This window comes from Natrix helvetica (genome assembly GCF_964273705.1).
Source record: "Natrix helvetica genome assembly, chromosome: 3".
Classification (NCBI taxonomy): Eukaryota; Metazoa; Chordata; class Lepidosauria; order Squamata; family Natricidae; genus Natrix; species Natrix helvetica.
This window is the reverse complement of record NC_138549.1, coordinates 97,134,492-97,150,454: the sequence shown is the minus strand read 5'-3', so window position 1 is coordinate 97,150,454 and position 15,963 is coordinate 97,134,492. Positions and strand designations below refer to the sequence as shown.

The window sequence follows — 15,963 nt, the reverse complement described above, 5'->3', positions numbered from 1 at the left end:
GGGATTTCTGCATTGAGAAGCAGAAGGATGGACTCTCGCCTTTATGATGGGCTTTTGAGACACTGGAAAGCAGTGGGAACTTTTGCTATTTCTAAGTACTTCCAAATCCAATAAGAAATTGATTATCTTTCCTTGAGCCTCTTTATGCAGGATCAGGTGCTGAAAAACCCTTCAAAGAAATGGAAACAGTGTGTGTGTGTGTGTGTGTGTGTGTGTGTTTGGAGGGGGGCTGTTTCTGTTGTGTAGGATTGGAATATAACTTATTGGCCCTGGATTTTGAGGGTGGAGGGAAGTTGCAGAAGCTGAAATGCAGTTGGGACAGACTGGGGAGTCCTATGTTTTCTCTCTTTTACATTATAGATTATATACAGTATAAAGAGTTAACAGTTGCACTGATTGTACTTTATGTTTGTGTACACAAAACAAAGAACAGGTAGTTCAGCACATGACTGCCAAGCCACTCCCACCCGATCACATGGCCAGCAAGCCATTCCCACCCAATCACATGGCCGGCAAAGCCACTCCCACAAAGCAGGCCACACCTACAGAAGAGGTTCTAAAAAAATTTGAAACCCACCACTGGCATGGTTGTAAGAAATAGCAGTTTTGAAGGAGAAAGGTGTACCACTTGAGAAAAACCCATCCCAGATCTAAGAGGTTTAGATAACTATTGTCCATTCTGCAATCTCCCTTTTTAGGGAAGGTTGTTGAGATAGTGATAGTAAACTAACTTCACAGTACCTTAGAAGAAGTTAATTATTTGGATTTTTTTCAATTAGGGTTCAGACCTGAATATATGTAATAATGTGTGGGAAAGACCTTGGGAGATGGGCATAGAGATGCTGTCAAGGGAACAATTAGAAGAGATAACACAGCGTACAACAAGATAATAGGCAGACGCAGAACAGAGCCTCCCTCATTTCTCAAGTCATAAAGAATCAGGGCGGAGGATTGAACTTTCAGACTTGCAAGATTCTGTCAATGCAGCTTTACAACATATTAGAACAGCCCACATATCCACAAACTCTGACCAATAGGTGTATAACACAAAGTCCTCAGGCCCTGAACTAATTGCCCATTGGCTGCTGGATAGCTGTCTAAAGAGATTATATTGTTATAATGGCCTTTATGGCTTTGTATCTGAAGGAACACTTCCTTGGAATTGACATGAACAACTGGATTCTTTGGAAAGAAGCTACTTATAAGTTCCACACTTCCAAGATGTGGTGGGGGGAGAGTGTGAAGTTTCTGCTTTGGAATAACCTTATCATAGAGAGCAGGCTGGCCATCACCTTGTTAACCTTCAGGAAAATGTTTAAATTCTGAATTATTTCCAAGGACATTCTTTTAATTTAAGCATTGTACCATATTTTATTTATTTTCTTTCTGTTTTCTCATGTGTTGTTAATGTTATTTTTATTTCTGGGGTCTTATGATGTTCTCTTTTAGTCATACTATGTTCTATACAGGCCTGCCTTTAAATACCATGGTGAATCTTTAGTTGGTGCAAAATGCATGGCCTGGGTGTTACAGCACATATTGCACATATTTTGTGGACCCTGCTTCCTTTCTGCTTTCAAGTATAATTTTAAAATGGTGGTTTTAAGTTATAAAACTCTTAAGGCTTAGCATTGGGTTACTTTGGACCACTCATCTCTCCACTGGAATCAATCCAATCATTTTGATCATGCCAGGAGAAACAGCAAGCTGTGCTCCATTTTTCAGAAGTTAGAGGGCCAAGATTCAGAAGTGTAGTTTTTCTGTTGCTGGACTGGCCCTCTGGAATGATCTCCAACAAGTGCAGTTGGTTTCAGCTACAGTTGCCTTCTAGAAGCTTCTCAAAAGGTAATTATTCTGGGGGGGCATTTGGCGGCTGAGACCAGAAGTGGTCTGGAATGTAGGTGCATTTATTTTTTATTTTTCTTTAAAATTTTTGCTTTTATTGTTCTTTATATTGTGAGTGTCAAATGGTATATATAGAATTGCAGCAAGTAAATGTGACACACTGATAAACAACAGATGGTTTCAATACCTGCTTTACCGACCAAGTCTTCCTGTATCTAAGCAAATTAGATTTTCCCCCTTTTTTTCAAAACCCTAACCCTTACCCTTTAATGCAATGTGAAAAATTAATATATTCAATATGAGGGTAGTTTGTAACTTTTTTCGTGAATATTTTCATGGCTTTTTAAACATGTGGATAATCCTACTTTAGATAGTGTATGTTCAGAGATACATTTATAAGGATCCTTTGTGCAATATTAATTTTATCTTTGAAAAAACAAAAACAGAACGAACAGCTGAGCTAATTAATCATTAATAAGAATTCAGAAAATAAATGATGACAGTTGCCCAATTGATTTAACTATTTTTTCCTTTCTATTCTTACCTGAGTTCGGTATCATAAAAAAAACAATTTCACAACTACAACAGCTCATATGCTTAATCAACTGTGTTAAATCAAAGCACTTCAATATATCCAATTATCCAAAACAATATGACTAAATTTAGTGCCATGATCTCCTTTATGATATCTGGATTTTGGTTTCATTCTTGGGAGAATTTAAAACAAACAAACCCATGTATGCTGTTCTGCAGTGTATTCTGCTGATTGATCTTTTTGCAGTAAAACTGCTGCCCCAGCATTACTGCAAGCTGCAGCTGAGTTTTCTTCCATCCCTTATATTTAATTGTCTTCTGCATTACAGAATAATTTCCCAACTGTTTATTAAATGAAGTGGCAGCATTAAATGAAGCAATACGCTGACATAAAGGTAATCCTCTAATTTCTCTCTGTCCTCACCAAGAAATATATATATTTTATCCCACAGGTTTGAGAGACCTGCACTTCCTTTTTTTCCCCAGGTGTACTTTCCATGATAATAGTGCTGTCTTATGAAACAGAACACATTCGTATTTTCATTCCCTGAAGCCTTGCATCTATTCTTCCTATACAAAACAGTCTACGGTTCAGGGTATCTTTGAGCTTCATAAATTAAACATTATTCAGTTATATTATTATGGTTTCAAAAAAAAATCTCATTTATCTCTGGATCTAAGGGGGGCATCTCTTCTTCAGGAGTTATTTTATTTTAAACTTAGAAAAATATCTGGACCCAAGGGGTAAATGCTTCCCCCAAAGAGAAGCCTCGTTCTCTTTAGAGACGCAGAGGCTTCATCTAGGAAGTGACTCTGCACATGTTCAGAGGCTGTATTCGGCTTCAAAAGGACCGGCCTCGTACATTTTACATCTAAAGAAGCGATTCTAAACTAGATTCCGGACTTGAGCTATGGTTCAGAGAAAGAGAGGCAAAGCTGGGAAGAACCTAAAACTGGTTCCTGAAGGAAGAAAATGGAATTCTTACCGGCAGCAGCAGGTAAACTCGTCCCCTGAATACGCCCTTCAAGGTCCTGAGGGCAAGGAGTGGAATTTCATCCGAAAACCTCAAGGTTTTACATCCTTAACGGTCTCTCCATCTCAAAGCCACCGCTCCTACCCTTCTTCGTCCTCCTCCTCCTCCTCACCTGTCTCCTAAGGCTAGTCCAGGGACACTATATGCGTCCCAGAGCGCTGGAGAAGAGAGAAAGACGAGGAGACGCCTCAGTTTCCTTCGCTTTTCCCCTTCTTATTTTTCCAGCGGGTTCCCGAACGCCGGCGCCTCCTCAGTTCTCCTTGAGCCCCGCAACAAAGATGGCGTCGCTGGCTTTCCTGGGGTTCGAGAGGGCTTGGCGTAGAAGGCGAGCGTGCCCAAAGCAAAGATGGCGGCGATGGTATTCCTCAGCCGGCGCGCCGTCGGTCCTGGAGGTGACAAGCACGCAGGTCGGAGCGCGCCTGCGCATAAAGCTGACGGTAGGAATCGTTAGATCCCTTGTGCGAGGAAAGGAGGAGGAGAGGAGGAGGAGGAGGCTAGTTTCGAAAGGCCGGCCTTAGAACCAGCCGGTTCTAAGAGAAGTTTACGTAGAGAGCCTTGCTTTTTATTCGGTTTCATTTCCTTTGGTCTCGGAAACGCGTTTCTGCCTGTGTTTCCCTTCAGGCGAAATACTGCCTCATAGATACAGAAAAATTAAGAAGAAATATCCTCCAGGATGTCTTCACGGTTTTTGGCTGCTACTCCAAAGTTAACCTACCGTGGCGCCTATTTAATCTCTACCTTAATTGTCATTTCTTATTAAAAAGGAATAGCGTTACCGGATCTGGACTGCAAAATCCGGATACCACAAGAAGGCGGGATCGAGTTACAATTTTCTACCATCTAGTGGTCGTCAGAATATTTGGAGCAAGGATCTGGTAGCCCTAAAAATGGGTTTGCTGCGATCTTATTCTGATTCCACTTCTGCCACTTGTCCATAATAACTAATGGCAAATCAGTGGAGCACTTCTGGCATGTTCATTTTTAATATTGACTTTACAGTGTTAAAACTACACTAATTTTAAGACTTAAATTACAATTCTTAACTACAGTTCTCAACTAATTTGAGATCAATATCCATTGAACTACTGTGGGACTTCTATGCAGACATTTAATCCATGATAGCTAATATTAAAACGTAACTGCTTACAAGTTTCCTAATATGGAAACAGTTATTCTTTTTAATTTTAATTAATTTTCTTAATGTAATGCAGTCTTAGGGCCATCTTAGTTCCTATTATGGACAGTTCTTGACAAAGAGAATCCAATACATAATTCAACCTTAATTAAACATCCCCTGTCATCATTACAGAGTAGATATAACTTGGCAGAATGGCCATCAAGTCCTTTGAAAATATATTCAGATATTGTAATGTGTCTATAACAGTAAGAAATGTTCAAGTCACAATATTCCCTGTAATACTCTTAATGAAGCAAAAGTTGTACTTTGAAGAAGCAGGAAAGGAAGAGTATTGAAGCTTTTGAACTTTGGTGTTGGAGAAGACTCCTGAAAATACCAAGGATAGCCAAGAAACAAATTGATTGTCAAATACATCAACCCCAAGTTGAAAAAGAAATAGCCAGGCTCAAAAGAACTGGAGAAGGTTCTAATAATGGAAATGGTGGAAGAAAGAAGAAGAAAACAGCAGCAAGGTAGATGGACTTGGTTACAGTGGCAAGGGTTACTTTGTATGAAATGCAAAATTCTGGATGACCATTGGATGATCATAAAGAATGCTTTCCACATCTCTTCTACTATCTACCGGTAGTAGTTACTAGGTTTTTGGGACCAGAATTTGGTAGTCCAAACACAAACTCCACTGTGTTCAATAAAGACAAAACTGATTTAAAGTGTATAAAATTGAAATGGGCAAGTTATTTGAGACTGGAATTTCTGCAAATATCTCTTCAACTTAGTGATATTTGTACAAAAATAGAAAAGCCGAGTGTATTAAATTTAAGATCATGTAGACGAGTAATAAAAAAGGGTCACGTATAAGTTGCTGCATCAACCGAGGGATTATACAGGTAACCCTCTATTTACAATAGTTCTTTTAATGACCGTTTGAAGTTACAATGGTACTGAAAAAATGGCATGACTTTGATGATGATCATTTTTTACACTTATGACCATTGCAGCATCAAAATTCAGATTCTTGATAACCGACTCATATTTATGATGGCTGCAGTGTCTCGGGTCATGTGATCACCTTTTGCAACCTTCTGACAAGCAAAGTCAATGTGGGATGCATCAACAACCCTGTTACTAACAACACATGCAGTGAGTCACTTAAGAACTGTGGCAACAAAGGTTATAAGATGAGACAAAATTCACTTAATAAGGGGTCTCACTTAGCAACAGAAATGTTGGGATCAATTGTGGTTGTAACACAAGGACTACTTGTATCAAAATCACATAATGTGACCACTTTATATTGCACTGATAAGATCGCACTGGAAATACTGCATCCAGTTCTGTTAAGAATACAAAAACAGATGCTGAGACTCTTTCTAGAACGTAGAGAAGAGCTACAAAGATGATAAGGGACCTGGGGGCTAAGCCATAAGATGAATAGTTATGGGAACTAATTATGCCTAGTCTAATGAAAAGAAGGACTAGTTTTCCAATACTTGAGGGGCTGTTACAGAAGAGAGGGGGTCAACACTTTTTCCAAAGCACTTGAAGATGGGACAAGAAGTAATGGATATAAGATTATTAAACAGAGAACTAACCTAGAATTGAGAAATTTCCTGACAAGGAGGACCATTAATCAGTGGAACAGCTTTGCTCCAGATGTTGCAGGTACTCCTTCATTGGATATTTTCAAAAAGTTTGGACAACCATTTGTCCAGATGGTATACTATAGGGTCTTCTGCTTGAGTAGCGGATTGGACTAGAAGACCTCCAATGTCCCTTTCAAACCCTGTTATTCTATGTTCTATGAGTGTAACACATGTGAAATAAGATATACCGGTATGTGAATGTGCCCATCCTGAAGATACTTTATGCATTACATTTTGGCCGCTCCTTCAGTAAAATCAAGAATTCCTTTAAGTAGCAATTGATACATCTAAAATATATCAACAATGAAAGCACAACTTAACTCAGAGTTAAGTTAAGGGTTTTAAAGTACCTAAGTTCCGTTCCGAGGTGGCTGTCTTACTCCTATGTCATGGAGCAAAACAGTATGAATCATTCTTCTGAGGCAGCTTCACAGGATAACAGTCTCTATTTTGTTCCAATCTAACTTGTATATACTCTTAAAATAACTATCTCTTGCAAAACATACCTCAGTTGAGACAAGAAAAAATCCAATTAGATTCCCCTGAATTCATGTTGCTATCTCTTCCTATAATCCTTTTTAACATAAGGATGACATGTTAAGTCTTGTAAGCCAATATTTGATATTTATAGAGACCACTAATCAAATTCTTATCCAAGAGTCATGTTGCTCTACATTTCTATCTCTATGGTTTCTCTCTCTGCCTGCATCTTCCTCCTCCTGACAGCTCCATCAGAAACCGCTAGCAAGAGCAAGAACTGGTGCAACGAGAAACGAGTGCATCCTCTAAAGCAGAGCTGGGTGACATACCTGCAGAGGTAACTGACAGAAGTCCTTCCAACTTAATCAGTTCATTATGCTTTTTTTTAAGCGATGGCAAAAGATTTATTTCCTCTGTATAAGAAGAGCTACCCATCTCACCCAAACAGGACAGGGAAGTCTTCAGTCTAGCAGATGATGAAGATATCGTGGTCAATATACTGGGATTTTAGAAAATTATAAGGTCCTGTCATCCATGACCACAGTTTCATATTTACATCATCCTAAGCATCCATTATCTTGTTTATCACCCTTGACTCAAGGGATACTTCTGCTAACCCATGGGGATATAATTATACAGCTGTTTGAAATATGCAATGAAGTCTTATAAGATTCTTTGCCCTTCCTATCTCAGCCATTTATATATATAAACAATTCATGCTTTTCAATACAGTTGTAGAAGTGACAAGGACTACATTTTCTGTTAATTCTAAATGTTCATTTGGAGTTTAGGAGTTGTATCTCCTGGCAATTATATCAAGAGATTTAGCAGTCCAGCAACACCAAGGAAAGTTAGTACATGTATATCTTGGCTGTGCAGCAATATTATTTTCTCTAATATATATTTGTATCTTGAGGCTAATTAAAATCTTTATGGGAAGCTGCTTTGGCAGTTAAAAAATACATTACAAGCTCATGAATATTTTAATTGATGAGCATATCCAAAATCATATGCTATTTTTAAGAATAATCTCCTTTCCTTCTGTGACTGAGCAATTTTTCTCCTCAGATTGTAACTGTTGGTTTATAACACAATCTTCATTTTACTCAGAATTCCATTAAATGGAGCTTATTCCTGGGCATGTGGCTATAGAAAGGCAGCTAGAATTAGTCTTTACTGAAAAGCTCAAACATTGTACTTTCCACAACATTCAAGGTGTATTACTGCATGCAGGGTTTTTTTGTGGTACCCTTGATTGAAACTAAACCATTGAAGGAATGTCTCAAAGCTAGTCCAATATTTGTTTTTGGCAGATTGTCTACCCTGAATAATATGATCTGGACTTAGCATCAGTAGATGATGATATAGGAAAGAAGGAGCAATGTCAGAAGATGTGGCTAACGAGACACATTTTCCTCTGAAGACAGCAGCTTTAAGAGTATTTGATCTTCCACTCTCCTGGTATAATTCACTGATACAGGTAATGATTGCCTTTGTTCTTTATAGCTCAGTTTGAAATGCTTCAGAGTGCTTTTTATTATGCGTCTTTATTTTATTAAAGTATAATGTTTATATCCGTAGAAGTATTATGTTACTAGTTTGTATTATTATTGCATGGAAAATATGTTCCAATGCTATCTTGCTAAGAACCACACCCTCCCTCCCTTGTATTCCCTTAGGTTTTTATTACTATTATAATTGCTGAATTTCAGGGACTAATAAAACAGGTTTTTTTCTGGTTTCTTTCAACAGATTCAGTGGTGTTGATATCCTACAGATTTTCTTTTCATTATGCTTTAATTGATACATTGATATCAAACTCTTTAAAGTTGACTTATTTATTGTGGTTTGTGAAATTAGAGATATATACATTGCAAGTATTTTTTTTAGGGAGGACTAGTTGTATCTAAAACAGATTAGGGTAATGATTAAGCTAAAAGAAGAAACAAAGAAAAAATAGTTAATTATTTGCTGCAAGCTAGTGGTACTCTAAATGTAGATTTGCTTGTGTATTATGATACAATGTGGAAGAACGAAGGTTTTATATCATTTGACAGAATTAAATTTTTAAGTTGAAAAAAATTAAAATTAAAAAAGAATGTCTGCAATCTTAAACTTCAGGTATGCAAAATGCAGATTAGAAATATGATTCCCGAAAAGCTTTCTTTGCAAAACCTGCAAGTAATAATAATCACAATGCTATTTTGCAGTCCCAGACAAACCATGCACAGCAATAAAATGCTATGTTGGATTATTATTTACATGCACAATTGCTCCTCAGAAGATTGAAAATCCATATTATATCCAGCAGTCTAATTTGCTTTGCAGAAATGATCTTGATCCATAAATACAGTGTCTATACAGTATGCCTTTTAACTACTATTTTACTAGTGATCAATCCAATTCTTTTGGGTGTTGTCAGGTAGGCTTTCCCCCTGGGGTGGAGAAAAAGCTAAGGAGAAGGCATAGCAAAAGAGCTATAAGTCTTACATTTTTGGAGCTGGTAAACAGAATAAATTGAAACCATTTCATAATTAACAGTTTGATGATCAGTCATACCCTAACAATGTTTCTAGGGGTTACATATCAATACTAATGGTAGATACTGTAACTGATAAGATTGTGTACTTTGGAATCCATGTGCAGTCTTAATTATGACATACACAGATCAGATCAGGATGGCCTTTCTCTAACCTGGGTTGCATGAAGTCATTTAATACAGCCTACTGATGATACTCAGGTTTCTTTCTCTGTCCTGTGTCACTCAAATTATGCCTGAGAGATTTCCCCCCCAATGCCTGGAAGCTATGCAGATCTGGATGAAGAAGAATTGGCTTTAGCCCAATTCTACATGATCATGTTGCTATGGGTTTTAGGACTCTCCTGTATCTAGTGGCTTTCCGCCATTGATTCTGGATGGGGTAATACTACCCCAGGCAGAGTTTATATATAACATGGGAGAGCTCATGGGCTCAGGGTTCTTGCTTAAGAGCAAGCATCAGCCGTGGTAGTGAGAAAACTATGCAATTATATCTTGTGTGTGTCAGTTGCACCAATTCCTAGACCCAAAGTCATTGCTGATGGGTCACTCATACCTTAGTCACTTCCTGACTGGATAATTGAATGTGCTATGTGTGGGCTGCCCTTGGAAACATTTAGAAGCTTTAATTGGTCCAGAATGCAGTGGCATATGAGGTATTGGATACTCCACAATATATACATGTACTATCTCTGCTATGTGAGCTGCAATGGCTTCCTGCAGGCTTTGGTATACTATTCATAATGTTAATGTTATCTTTGAAGCCCTACTTGGCACAGGACAAGGTTACTTATGGGACCATCTTTGACTGTTATTTCTGCTCATCCCATCGGATTGGGCAGAGTGAGCATGCCCTGGTTCCAATAGGCGAAGCAGTATTATTTGGTGTTTGCTAGGAATTGTGCCCTCTCTCTCATGGCACCTGTCTTGTGAAACAGTCTTCTCCCTGAGATAATGGACATTCCTGAGACTGCTGACCTTCCAGAAGGCCAAGAACACCTGGTTATTGCCCTAGGAACTGGGACTATAGTATTAATGGAGCTCTGATACTGTGGTTATTTGCTATTGAGAGGTTTTTTTAAAAGAACCTTGACCTTGACCTTTTCCCTTACTGTAATGTAATGGATTATGTATTTGATTATTTTTTATTGTCATCCTGAGTGCCTTTGGCAGATGGGTCGCTGTATAGATAGGATGAATAAATACATTCGATTCAATGACATAGTGCCCATGTAGTTTTGATCCATTTATTCACTTTATATACCACTAAAAGTTTAACAGTGGGAACATTTCCAGCTTCTGCGGATTGACTGATTCCAAATCCTTTTATGTTGTTTCCAGTGTGCAGCTTTGAACAACATAGAGGAAAATGTACATTATATATGATTCATCCCAATGCATGTATATCTCCCATTCTTACCTCAGACCCCTAACACATATTTTAAAAGCCGTGTTGTAAAAACTTCCCGAATATTAGGAGTGAGAGTGCTGTTCTTATAACTAACAGGGAGATATTCCTTAAGAAGGAAGCTCCTGCAGAAAACCTTTGGCTCTTCTCGCTGCATCTCATGTATTCTGGGAACTCTCCGTAAGTAATCTCTCCATGATAAAACTACGGATAAGGTATTGGACGAGGGTTTCCAAATTTTGGATATTGTACCCCATCTTATTTTTTTTAGGGGCTCTTATCCCTGTCATTTAAGCCAACCCTGCCATTTAACAAAAACTCTCAATTCATAATTAAACAGCAAAAATTATTCATTTCTGCCTTTAATTACTAATGCAGGAAATATTTTTACTTATAACAGCAAATTAATGAGAATGCAATGTAATATAACAGAGCAGAAATAAAATATATTTACATTCCAACCCATATTTCCACAGGCTACCTCTCCCTTGCAGTATTTCCACTGCATAAGCAGAAATGCACATTGGGAGTATTGCCTGCCTTCTTCCTGTCCATTGCTCCATAACATTTATAGTGACTTTCCTCTTTCTTTCTCACCAGCCAGCACACCATAACCCTCCTATTAACATCTATCAATCTTTACATTATTTCTTTTCTTCCCATTCTCCCATGGGCTCCATCCACTTCCCAATTTTCCTGCCACACACTGCTAATTTTCATTGTGCCTCCTCCTTTCCTTCCCATTCACATATCTAACTGTACAGATTTTTGCAAGTCATTAGATTCTTCATTGAAAATTATGGTGTTTTCAAATTTCACATTTGTTTTCATGCACAAACATATATTTTGAGCCCTGGTAGTAGGGCATGGCAACTGAAATTGTCTTTTTGGATTTCCTGGATGTAATGCAAAAAATAAGACATTTACTTTACCAAAATAACTACAAACAAATGCACTCACCTCAAATATAAGGTAAGTGGAATTAGTGTATTTGCCATATAGTTGGGCGACTATGATTCTAAAAATGTCTGTACTCTTTTTAAATTACAGTTCGATTTAAAATATGCTAAAGAATGTGAATTGAGGTTCATGTGTTGATAGAAGTGTTTACATTATTGAACACAGAATTCATATTTAATACATGAATGTAACAGGCTTATAAAAGTAAATTGTTTGTATTTCTGCACAAAAGTAATATAACTTTTTAAAAAATATTTGTTTTAAGGTTAAAATCTCACGAGGGCTAAAGAAACTATTTGCGATAACAGCAGTAAGTGCCATAACTGTGATTTTTCTTGCCCATCACTTCAAAAGAAAACGTGGGAAGAAAACCAGGAAACTATCTCCATGGGAATCAGACCATTTGATTTTCGATTATGCAAAAACTTCTGGGTCAGAGAAAAGTAGGTGACATTTTCTCTATGGAAAGCTAATGTCAAAAGAGAGTTACCTGATAACACGCTTATTTGGGAGTAAGCCTTACTGAAGTGAGATTTCTTTTCAAAGAAGTATCAGAGGTCTATGTTGCATAGCTCACAACTACATGGAAACAAGTTAAACTGAATAAGTAGAGCGTGGTCCCAAATGATCATATGTGACTGGAAATGTATTGGATTACAACTGAAATATAAATAGTTATTTTTTTCAGCCTTGTACAATCTAGCATTTAGCCCTATGTGGTTGACCAGATTAAGAAAGCAATACCATATAAGTCAGGATTACTTTTATTGTAACAGCTATAGTAACAGAATTGTGAGGTGTGAAAGACCAGGCCCACATGTGAAGGTTCAGTTTAACTGATTTTTTTGCTAAAAGCCAATGCGTAAGAATTTTCTCAACTAATGATCAGTATCCGGTTAGAGTTAGAGAAGCTTCAATGGCAGTCAAGGGGGAATAGAGTTAGTTCATTTGTGACTATGTAGTGATTGTAGGCTGATCCCAACCATTCTGTAAAAATCTTGCAAATCTGAATAAGTTTTCCTTTTCTCAGTCTAATTTCATGTGAACTATGGAGTATCTTAATTGAGATATTTTCTCAAGTTACTTTGCCTGGGTTAAGCCCTGCTTCTCTGACTACTGCCATGGCAGCAATTTCCTTCTTTTTTTGCCTTTGCCCTTCATATAATCTCATTTTCAATTTAATTTGTCTCCACATAATTCTAGCTCCACTATAATATTTACTAATAAACTAAATACCATGCACCAAATAGTGGTTTTACTTCACAGCCTCAAATCATGTTGTCCATAAAATGTGCACAATTCCATGCAGAAAACAATAGACAAAAACATGATCCATGCTCACATACATAATATCTCATTATCCATTATATAGCGTTGATAACATATACATGTATTTCTAAAATAATATTTATTTTAAGATTTTTATAAAGTATTTTTCCTTAGTTAATGGAAAAGAAGATGCACATAAGCTAACACTATTATTCATCCTCTTTACGTCCTCAGATTCTAGTTGTTCCAGTAGCAAACAAAATCTAACACTTTCACTGAATTCCATCAAAGAAAAAGGTTTTCAATCTTACATCCATGCCAGTGGTGATCTCTTCAATAAATATTCTGGTTCTATGCAGAGTTTGGCCTCAGTAAGTGTGATTTATTGAGAACTATTATATGTATTTTAGGAATGAAAAACAGATGGTTGTTTTCTTTGCTTGAAGAACTCTTTATAAAAAAACAAGTATTGTATTCACATACTTCTCTTTTTTTGAAAAGCATTTCACTAAAAATAGTATTTGAATATTTTCAAATAAATTGTTACTTATTTTCCTAGAACAGTGAAGTCAGTTATTATAGGCCCACAATTATTTGTGATTTTTATACTTTGTTCTACTTATTGTTTATGAAATCATTTTTATACTTATTGTTCATGAAACCAAAGAGTAAAATATAACTACTAGAAATATATTGTTATATTTCCCTTAGCTTACATGCAAATATTGGTTGTTGTTTTTTTAACTTAGGCCCACAGTGCCATCTCTTGTCCTAGTTGTGTTTGTGTGAATTCTAATTCCTGGGATAAAACAGATGAAGATAATATGAAGCTAGTCAATATTCCAGTAACTACTCCAGAAAATTTATACTTGATGGGTAAATATATAATATTTATGGTATTATTATTAGAAGTACAGTATAACAAAATAAAATAAACATATTTTAAAACACTTCACCATTCAGTGCAAAAGTATGAAATGCTGATGTAAAGAATAATTAGTATTCTTTTAAATAAAAGATATGGTTTAATAGATACTGTGTAAAAATATTAGATGCAAATTCACAAAATGTTTTCTTATTGAATCTCATAACATGGATTGAGTGATTATATGCCATCAACTTAGTGTTCATTCTTAGCAACCACATAGATTTTGTCCATGATGATATATCTCTAGCGTGGTCTTTCAGGTCTTTTAATGGTGCACCCACTGTCATTGTAACTGAGTCCATTCACCTGGCTGCTGGTTATTCTCTTTTCTTTCACCTTTCCCAGCATGAGAGATTTCTCCAGAGAGCTAGGTATTCACATACTGTGTCACAAGTAGGATAATGTGAACCTGGTCATTTGTGTCTCAGCTGAGAATGGTAGCTTGGTTAGTTCAGTGATTTATTTATTTGTTTATTTGGCTGTCTCAGGAATCTTCTCCAACATCAAAATTCAAAAGCATCATGATAGCATTCTTCAAATCCCTGAATTAGTTTAGGATGGGCTGTTGCACAAAGCAGAAGGTTGATTTCCGTGGTCTCAATGTTATGCTTTTAAGAATATGAGGTATTTATTCTGAAACACTTCAGTGTAATGGAACCTAAATCCATCTAATTAACCCTTTTGACCATGCTTGCTGGGATGAAGGTGTATTGGGATGTTCCCAATACACCTTCAGGAAAATAAAGTGGGGAAGAGAGGACAGCTAATTGAATGCAGATATTTTGTGGGCTGTAGTATTTTGACACACTCTCTCAGGGTTTCCTATCAGGAACGTCTAGTACAGTGTGCTTAAGGAAGAATGATTCACACTTGCAAGTAAAATAAATAAAATGTGTGATTATACGGAAGCTTTATCATTTTTTTCAGGGATGGAGCTGTTTGAAGAAGCACTACAACGATGGGAACAGGCATTGACTTTTCGTAACAGGCAAGTTGAGGATGAAGCCAGCTGTGGTGCCATCAAGCTTGGAGCAGGTGATGCTATTGCAGAAGAACAGATAGAGGTAAGTGTCAGACCTGGAAGCCAGTAAGAAGATGTCAGTACACAGCATTTGCTGCTTATTAGGTAACTTTATGCTGTTATATGAATGTAGGAGGGGGTTAAAACTGTATATTCCATTTTCCACTGAAGACATTAAGAAAGGCAGCTTGTATCTATAATTTAAATGAATGCTCTCCCTGGAATATGTTGCTTATATTGTCATTCTTCCTCAATATCAAATTGTACTATTTGTTGTAATTTTAGCATCAAAAACATTTAAAAATTTTATGTGCCGAATCTTGTGTTAATATGATGATTGCACATAATGGTTTTGAAGTATTAAAAATAACTACACATAAACTCAGAAAAAAATTAAACATTTCATTGATTGGGGACAAACATTTCGTGTGTGTGTACATTATATAATTTTTTGTGTGTTGTATTATAAACTCATTTATTGGAAGCTTCATGATCTCAAATGAAAATTTTTGTCCTGTAGGATATGTATCTAGAAGTAAACATGTTGGTATTGACTAATTTGACTGGGTTAATAACCTAGCTGCTTCTTTATTTAATTCTTCCAATCCTGCTGTTCTTGCATATGATGTAGCATAAATAATTAATCACCACAGTAAATTAATCAAATCATCAAATCATCTCAGCAATTCCATTAGTTGCTTAAAATATTACTTTATATCTTGCAATTTCTATTTATAGGATATCATTAGTGCAGAGTTTATACATAAGCTTGAACTTTTGCTCCAGAGAGCTTACCGCCTTCAGGAAGAATTTGAAGCCTCCCTTGGAGCATCTAACCCAGGGTCTTTTGCCAATGAGGCTGGTGAGTTTTCTTGGTTTTTAAGTTTTCAGATTTTATGACATAAGACAGTTCATTTTTTCAATTCAATGCTATCTAGATGTGCATGATTGTAATTCTTGTTAGAAATGACCTATACTAACTGAGAATTATTATGATCCAACCAATTGGGAGACCTGTAGTTAGAGAAGGCTGAACTATGGTAATTATTATACTTGATAACTAAGGGGGATCTGGAATAATGGTAAATGCATTATTTGTATTTTTCTTTCTTTCTTGTACATAAAAGACCCACAGAACTGGATTTATTTCCATAATCATAAAAG

The 15,963-nt window shown here is 36.6% G+C and overlaps 2 protein-coding genes across 5 annotated transcripts in view; one reads left to right on the top strand and one right to left on the bottom strand.

The window, feature by feature from the left end:
* The window catches only part of USP33 (ubiquitin specific peptidase 33), a 52,532-nt gene extending 48,528 nt beyond the window's left edge, over positions 1–4,004 (bottom strand). For both annotated transcript variants that reach the window (XM_081947410.1, XM_081947411.1), the window contains exon 1: positions 3,366–4,004. The gene's annotated coding sequence lies outside the window, so the exon portion shown is untranslated. The remainder of the gene's footprint in view (positions 1–3,365) is intronic.
* Positions 2,689–15,963, top strand: part of MIGA1 (mitoguardin 1) — a 42,310-nt gene continuing 29,035 nt past the window's right edge. Inside the window, exons 1-8 of one of the 3 annotated variants that reach the window (XM_081947425.1) lie at positions 2,689–2,774; positions 6,921–7,011; positions 7,988–8,154; positions 11,847–12,024; positions 13,085–13,221; positions 13,600–13,726; positions 14,706–14,842; positions 15,538–15,661. In XM_081947425.1, coding sequence (XP_081803551.1) covers positions 8,056–8,154; positions 11,847–12,024; positions 13,085–13,221; positions 13,600–13,726; positions 14,706–14,842; positions 15,538–15,661 — 802 coding nt within the window. In that variant the 5' untranslated portion in view covers positions 2,689–2,774; positions 6,921–7,011; positions 7,988–8,055. Of the gene's footprint in view, positions 2,775–4,351; positions 5,064–6,902; positions 7,012–7,987; positions 8,155–11,846; positions 12,025–13,084; positions 13,222–13,599; positions 13,727–14,705; positions 14,843–15,537; positions 15,662–15,963 lie in introns of those variants that run through there. The other 2 variants (XM_081947424.1, XM_081947426.1) reach the window with 2 other exon arrangements.